Here is an 8,264-nt window from a genome sequence, read left to right on the forward strand (position 1 = left end):
CGCGGGAACTGCCTCGCTGCTGCTCGCAGAGCGCTCGGTGCACGTGGCCTGGGCCGCACGGTCCCTGCGCCAGGCTTCCCTTCGCCAGGACACAGCTGACATTGCTCAACAGTCTCGGTAACGAAATAATATTCACGAAAATATTCTTCCATCGGCATATATTTTGACTCCAGTATTAACTGTGTCCAAATGGTTTTCCAAAAGCCCTTGGTAAGAATTAAATCCCAAGAAACATAGAAAAAGTTCTTAAACAACCATGCCAGGAAGTGTTTCAGTTCTTTTTGAGCTTGAATCAAGCTAAAATTTACAAATCGTTGTTCAAGAATCATTTTAAGTTTAAGATAAATGTCCATATGCGGCTCTGAGAGCCAAGAGTCTTCCCACGGTTCCTCCATAGTTTAGATATGGAATAGCAAAGCAAAACCAAGAAGAGGAATCCAAAGTTTTCAGGGTTTACTCACACAAATCAGTCGCTTAGGGATCGGGGATCGTTCTGCTCACAAATCTCCACCATTTGTTGCAGTGGGGATCCTGCAACACGCATATATCAAACCAGGAGTCCCGTGGAAAGGAAATATATATGGACAGACAGATTCTTGCTAGCTGAAGGAATAGGGAACAAAAGGGAGAACAGGATTTCGCCCATGTATAAATCTCTAATGACAATACAGTGCATGGTTCTGGTCTCTCATAGCCAAAGGGATGTAGTAAAGAGACTCCTAAGGTTCAGAGAGGATCAAGAGAGATGGTCAAAGGTGAGATATGGCTTAAGGGACATGAGAGCTGAGAGACCATGTTCTTATATTTACCTTTTCTACGTGTACCAATTTGTCATGTTTTATCTGTTCCAAGTAAGTGAAAAGTGAACATACAACAGCATTGTCTGTTGATGATGCATGAAATCCTTAAACCAAATGTTAACTAATGGTAAAATAATTAAGTCCCGCTTAATGTTGAGTGATGATACAATCTAAAATCAACTTTCCTTGTTGATGGGTGACCTGCATAAGAAAAACAAGTTCTTGGTCTGTTTCCAAGGCATTTGGAAGCCTCTTGTCTATGCTCTCTTCTCCAATTCTTTGTGATACAACAAAACTAGTTGCTTTTCCCTGGAGACTTGACTGTGTTGGTCCATCACAGATGAGATGTCATCTCAGTAGGTACAAAGCAACTGAAGAAACAGAGTATTTAATAGAGCAAGAATTTAATCTGGAAGAATGCCATTCTTACCCTGGTAATCTGGGTTTCCTGCTATTCTTGCTGCTTTCAGACTTTCGTTTCTCGTGGATATAATTTAAAAAATATAATCATTACTATTTCAGGGTTAGATAAAGTATCAGATAGTTTTAAAAAACAGTCTTTTGTTTATAACAGTAGAGACAATAGGTTCAAAGAGTTCCCAGCTTCACAGATACATCCCTAGTTGGGATATTAAATACTAGATAATTCTGAGAAGCTTTTCCATATGCAGATTATTGATACACAAGCATTGAGTTCTAACAGTGCATTTGGAATTGTGGTTTGGGGGTTTTTTTCTCCCCATTGCAAAAGTACTAAATGCTCTGGGTAATCACTGACAAGTGAATCTGAAAGTATTAAAGATCTAAAAATGAATACTGCAAAGGTTTTGGTATATTTTCCTCACTAGTACATAAAAGTCTTATCTTTTTGGTCTTGGAAACAATTCTGTGGATTAAAAAGCATGAAAGATCTGTACTGAAATGAGACCTGGACAGGGACCTCTTTAGGAAGTGTTTTGTATTTAGCCCCATAGTGTCATTCTGTTTAGAAAAATAGAATTCTTTTGCTTCTTTGAAGTATACACACAAGAAATTATAAAATAAATTCAAGTTTATGGTGCATTCTCATACGTTGCCTTTCATTGCTGATACTATTACGTTGATGTTTCAGTTTTAGGAAGTGTTTGCTACAAGGCAGTGCCAGGATTTGTAATTTAAGTAGATGCTTTATGAAAAAATGAGGAGGACTTTAAAATTCTAAACCAAATTCTAACAAAACTTTTAAATTCTGTTCCTTATATGGTGGCTTGTTGGTTTTTTTTTTTTTTTCCTAATACCTTGTGTAAGTTCTCCTCCTTCCTCATCTTTTAAGATTCTTATTATTTTACCTTCCAGAAGTATTGTGGGAGCCTAAAAAACAAGAACAAAACCACAAAAACCCAACCCCCCAAAAAACTAATAGTCTGTGCTGAGTGATACTGGGGAAAAAGTAAAAGTAACCTCTGTCAGATGAAGGGAAAATGGCCAGGTACATACTTGTAGAATTGGAAAACTTTTCTGTCCTTTCAGGTTATCTGAAATGTTGGGACACTTGCTTGTGGTCAGTAGTATTGAATTCCATTGGTCACTCCCTGAAGGAAAGCCATATGATTTTTCAACAGTGATAAATTTACTGCTTAGTCTGTAAAAGCCAGAAGGAAGGTAATGCTAACTAGATAAACTGTATGTAAAATAACCACAAGATAACAGCAGGACTAAAAAAAAAAATCAGATGTTTTATTACTGTGAGTATTAATTGTATATTTCAGCCCTTAGACCCAGATAATAATTAATGCCTCCAAGTGAAATTCTCAAGTATTGTGTCCTGTGTGGGACATACCAGCCATAGGCAGTATGTTGGTGTTTTAGCCAACATTGATACCCTGTATGCACCGAACTTTTACTGGCAGTCCTGTCCTGCAAGCCTGGCTGCATCTGCATTATTGCCCTCTCCAGCTTATCCAACAAGTGAAAGGATTTTTATTCTTTTACTGTTAACTGTTGAAGTTTGGTTGCCGAGTGCATTCGACTTGGAACACAACTGATTCATCTAATTGTTTCATTCAGCCTTACACATGTTTAGGCAAAGCTGACTTAGATTTCTGTTTTGTCTGGCATAATGCAGGATGGATGCTGGTGGTAGGACTTCTCAGGTAGCAAAGGTTAGATAAGGAACTGTCAGTAATGTTGTTTACTCAGCACACAGGCACTCACACAGGTGTTTTCCTCTCACTGAAGCAGTACTCAAGCCACTTTGAAACACACTGTGGCCTGATACAGATCTAGAAGCAACATTTACCAATGATAGAAACCTGCAGGATGTTGCCAGTGATGACAGCACTTGCCCAAAGAGCTTGTTGACTGCTTTCCTTCCCAGTCTCTGGGCAGACGCAGCTGCAAGCAGCCCTCCCATGGCTGCATGCATTAGGTCTGACTTTGGGTAAAGGTAACTGAATTGAGAATTGATTTTAAGATGCTTTTAAGCAGCTTCTGCTTTTAACTGACAATGAGGTCAAGCTTCTGTAAATTATCCTACTTTAAACACTTCTGAGTTGGTTTTGGTTTTGGGATAGCATAAATATTGTACTTTGCTTGTGAAATTGATTTGTGAAAATCTTAAATTTCACTAACTTTGTAGGTAGTACTGATGATGAAATTAACTGGATGTAAATGGGTGTTTGCCTCTGTTGTCTAAATATTCACTAGAATATCACCTGAGGTGTTTAGTTGGATATCTCACAGTCAGAGAAATGGGGAAAGCTAAAAAGCATGGATGGAAGGACTAGTCCTAGTTCTAAAAATTCCCATTAAACTTGTTTTGCGCAAATAAAAGGGGTGCAGGAAACAGGATTGGATTCTTTTTATGGTATAAAGCCACAGAAGACATAACAAAGCTACTTAATACTCTCTTTTGAATTGGCTGAAGTAGATATGTCAGGATTACAGGCTGTACAAATCTCTAGATGTACTCTGTAGGCTGTTTGGTCAGGTGGTGGGATTATAAATAGGTAGGCTTACTGATGTCAGCAGTAGCGGAAGGGAACAACGGTGAGCTTGCCATGCACACACACACACCCTCCCTTCTACCTCCATATGCTGTTGAAGGAAACTCACCTGATATTAATGGAGAAGAACCACCTGTGCTATCTTGGAGGTAAGCAGAAAAGTAGAATAATCAATTTTAGCTATTATTCTCCCTTCTCCTTGTTTAGAGGCTGAACAGAATGGCTTCAAAGTAATATTTGTGTTGTGCTGTCCTAACACCTGCTGTGAGGAAAAATGTTTACCAATAATGATATACCTGCAGTAGCATATAAGTCCTTGCTCTTGGAGGGAATGCAGAATTCAGGTGTAGGGCAGTACATAAATTGCCAGAACTTAAATATAGGCCTGTATGAAGGAAGAAGAATTAACGTCTTTTGTCCTTTTTCAGACAAAGTATGTAGTAACTGTACAAAAGGTTTTTAAAATCCCATCTCTGGATAAAAGATGAGGATGTGTAAAGACCTTTATCCATGTGGACAGACTGCTGAAATTTCAGTGGTACATTTGTGGTTGTAGAAGCTGTTGCCTATTTTATTTGATACTTGCTGCCTAGAAGCTCAAATGAGATTTTTGAGATTATTTTAATTGAGGAATGCTGTTATTTCATGCAGACTGTAAGGCTTTTCTGAGTTCTTTGATTTGCATTAATCAGATTTTGATCTAAAATTTTGTTGGGGTAAGAAGCTCCACTAGTTGCTTGTAATAGCTTGTAAAAGTTATTTTATCTTTTAGTGTTTAATATGGTAGAGTCCTTGCTGTGTATTCTGTGTTCCTTGAATACTGTATACCACTTTCATTTATCATGGAAAGCATTAAAATATTTTCTAGTATCTAAGTAGACTAAATTCCTAAATAACTGCACAATGCCAAGATAGACTTTGCTTACAGCAACAAGGAGTTTAAGAAACAGTGTTCAGTTGCATTTCTTGTAAAAGTCAGTATGCTGCTGGTGCTGTATATCTGTTGGCCTGTTAAAAACTCAGCAGTGAAGTATATTGGCTGTAAACTGCTTGTGGTAGTGAAAGTTGAAAAGGATGCAGGAGTGAATATAGAAGTGTTGTAGTTACAGCAAAACATTCATTAGGAAAGTTTCTTTACATTCCTCAGAGGAGACTGCTGATGATTATAATAATTCTTATATAAATAAGAATTTTTTCCTACTTCATATTTAATGCTGAAGTCCTGTACCTTTTTACAGAAGCTGCAGAGACTTTCTAATGGAAGTAAGGGGTCATCCAAAATAGCTTTGGTGTTACTGTAATGCAGGGAGCCAGATTTCTTCAAAGAAATATCTTCTTTCTTCAAAGAAATATCTTCTTTCTTCCTTGCCTCTTGCATGTTGCAAGAATCCAGTGAGGAGTGGATCCAGGGGATTTTGGGTGTGCAGATATAAGCAGAGAAAGGGGATAATGTCAGCTCTTGTGTGCAGATGGGGATGAGTTTGGAGACAAAATAGGAGCATTCATTTGGGGCCCTGAGCTGCCAACCAATGAGGGAGTTAAAGTAGGACAAAGGGGAGGGAGCTCCTGCTGTCAGTGGCTGCAAAGGTGGCCATGAGAACTGCTGGTCGGGTTTATGCTGTGAAGAGAGCTGGAATGGGACTTGTGACTCTGCTTTGTGCCACCCATTGCCCCTCACAGAGTGCCTGAGAGATGAGGCTGGGGCTCCAGCAGCAGCATGGGCATTTGAGGTAGTAAATGTGACCCTGGTCCTGAAGGTAAAAGGTTTTTCCACTTTGCTTTTGGAGGACGGTGAAGACACAAGATAAAAGGCAGCTGTAAAGGATGAGCAGGAGAATCTGGTGGCAGGTAGGTACTCAAAGCATTTCTTAGTTTTGCAAGGAGTGTTAGCCCAAGATGCTCGGTATTTCTCTTAGGGGAACTAGTTACAGTCCTCATATTATGGGAGAAACCTCTTCATTACATCATACTTTTCCAGATACTAACTGCCAAGATGCTCCTCTTGAAATCTAGTAAAGAAAATCCTTGGTTTCATACAATTTCTTAGCCTAAACTTAACCCTTTTTTTCTCTTTCTCTCCTGTAATGAGCAAGGATGCCTTATTTGCTGACATTGTTGTCTATGTAGGAACTCACTATACATTCATCATGTGTCTCATAGCATCTGTGTATATATGTACATAGATACACACACAGAGATATATTTCTATTTAATCTTCTTTTTCAGGATAGGAAACTTTTCTTGCTTCCCATTCCCTTCCAATGCTTAATGTCATCTCTGTTCTTCAGTTTACTAAGTTCTCCTATTTCTTGGTTTTGTGAATGTACAAAAGATTTTAAGTGTTACCAAACTCTAGGTAGATAAAGGATATAACTGCTAAGAGAAGGCTTCTGGTGAATGAAGAACTTTCTACAAGGGAGAAACTTATTCTGTTCGAAACACCTGCAAGAAAAATGAAAGTAAGTTGCAGTGCTTTCTAAAGTTGCATTGCTCTGCTTTCTCAATTATTCTTCCCGTATCTGAATTTTCATCTGGGAAGCGGGACTGTTGCAGTTGAACCCAGCCTTCTACAGCAGCTAAAAGGAGAGGGGTTAGATTTTGTCTTCCCTGTTAGTGTAGAGCTTCTTAGCTGCTGCCCTGCAGTACTTTATCTGTCACCCACCTACATTTACACCCATGTACCTATATTTGAGGCATGTATGTCTATGAGGGAAAAGGGAAGGGTCTGTATTAGCCCCTTTCCTGGCTGCTGTGATACTGAGTGGCTCTGCTTTCCTTTTCCTTACTTTTCCCAGCCTCTAAATCTATCCAGTGCCTGCCTCCAGTGTTACTTCTAAAACAAGATTTTGAACAGGAGAGAAAAGCAGCAGCAGCAGCAAAGCTCAGATAAATTGACAATTCTTACTTCTATTGATGTTCAGAATAATGGCTGGAAAAGCCACGATCAGAGCTAGGTGCTTCATCTACAGGCTTTGAAAAGACAGTGGCATTGTAGCTGCTTTCATGACTGGGAGGTAACAACCAGAAGGACAGATTCAGGTTTTGTTCTATTTGAGAGCCCTTAATTGAACTTTCTTACTGGTCATGGAAGAAAAACAGATATATGGGCAACGTTTTTAGTTCTTGAAAAAGATTTGAGGGTTTATTTTTAGTGGAGGTAACATATGTTTGCTTGAGTTTTAAGTATTTGTTAGATTTATTAGTGTATCAAAGGTTAAGCTCCCCCCTTCAGATCAGGCTGCTCTTTGTTTTCTTTTCCTGTTTATTCAGTCAGTTATATATTACTCAATTACTGTTACAGATTTACTGCTTTCTTTTCCTTGCTCTCCTTCCATTCTGTCAGGCTGTTTTCGTAACTGTAAATATAATAAAGGCTAAGTGAGCTATACAAGGTTTTAATAGTTTTGAATGCCATTCAGATTTTTCGTTCTTTCTTTTGGTAGCAAATCTAGGCTACTTTTTTGCATGTTTTACTTTGTTTAAAGGTTGCAAAAATAGATATAAGTATCTGCTTACTGCAGAGATATGTCACACACGGGCATGCCAAGTTTGTATTTATATTTTGTGTTAGCCCTACTTACTTCAGAAGCCTGAGTTCTCAACCTCTTTAGAAATAATATCATTGGAACTAATTTTTGACTTCACTTTATTTGTTAGTTTTGATCTGTTTTGGTTTTTTTCCCAGGAGAAAAAGAAATACTTCTCTTGGCACAACAGAATGTTTTGTAACAAAACTCTTGTATCAGAACACATTTCTGTAGTCCCTCAATAATAATAATAAACTTCATGCTAATTTAGAGGAGAAAGTATTGTTTCTTTTTAATCCTCTCTTGCCTGCTAGGATTCTGAGCTCTTGGTTCTCTTCCTAAGAGCAAAGCAACTCTTATGCATAGAGAGGAGCTAACTGTCTTTTGTTGGATGGTACAAGACAACTAAGCAGCTTTCTGTTCTAGGGAGTTGGGTCTTTCATATGTTTTAAGTGAGCTTGAAAAGATCATTGTAATATTAGTTATGATTTGGCTTTGGAGGGCGATGAATTAATATTTTTTTCTAGAAAAGTTTTAAATTTGTACTTTAATGACTTACATTATAGGTTTATACCTGAGTTACTGCCCCTTTAATGCTAAGAGGAGCACAATTAAAAACATGCCCATAATACAGATTTGTGTTTATGTTGTCTCAGAATTGCCTCTTTTTCCTTGTAATGAGAGAAAACATTTAATGAATTATGGCTCAAATACAGTCGCTTCTGTTTTCAAGACTGTCACTGCCATGGGGACAAATAATCAGAGGGGGCAAGTGTCTGTTCCAAATGGTCTGGAGGGAACTGAAGGATTCATTTGCTGCTTTCTTGCTTTTAGTGTGAACCAGACATCCAGAGATTCCATTAAGCTTTCACCTTACTGTCATGGTTACCGTCCCAGTTCTGTGATTTATTTCTCTCTAGGATAAGACTTTAAAAAAAAAAATCTTCACAGCA

At 38.3% G+C, this 8,264-nt stretch overlaps 1 protein-coding gene across 8 annotated transcripts in view; it reads left to right on the forward strand.

Annotated features, from left to right (window-relative positions):
* The window catches only part of COBLL1 (cordon-bleu WH2 repeat protein like 1), a 78,426-nt gene that overhangs the window by 25,455 nt on the left and 44,707 nt on the right, over positions 1-8,264 (forward strand). For 3 of the 8 annotated variants that reach the window (XM_017735748.1, XM_017735750.1, XM_017735749.1), the window contains exon 1: positions 3,785-3,933. The exons of 3 other annotated variants lie outside the window; for them this stretch is intronic. In XM_017735748.1, the coding sequence (XP_017591237.1) occupies positions 3,800-3,933 (134 nt within the window). In that variant the 5' untranslated portion in view covers positions 3,785-3,799. Of the gene's footprint in view, positions 1-3,784; positions 3,934-5,381; positions 5,633-6,224; positions 6,244-8,264 lie in introns of those variants that run through there. 2 more of the 8 variants (XM_017735751.1, XM_017735752.1) reach the window with 2 other exon arrangements.

The sequence above is a fragment of the Corvus brachyrhynchos genome, unplaced genomic scaffold (assembly GCF_000691975.1).
Source record: "Corvus brachyrhynchos isolate BGI_N302 unplaced genomic scaffold, ASM69197v1 scaffold255, whole genome shotgun sequence".
Lineage (NCBI taxonomy): Eukaryota > Metazoa > Chordata > Aves > Passeriformes > Corvidae > Corvus > Corvus brachyrhynchos.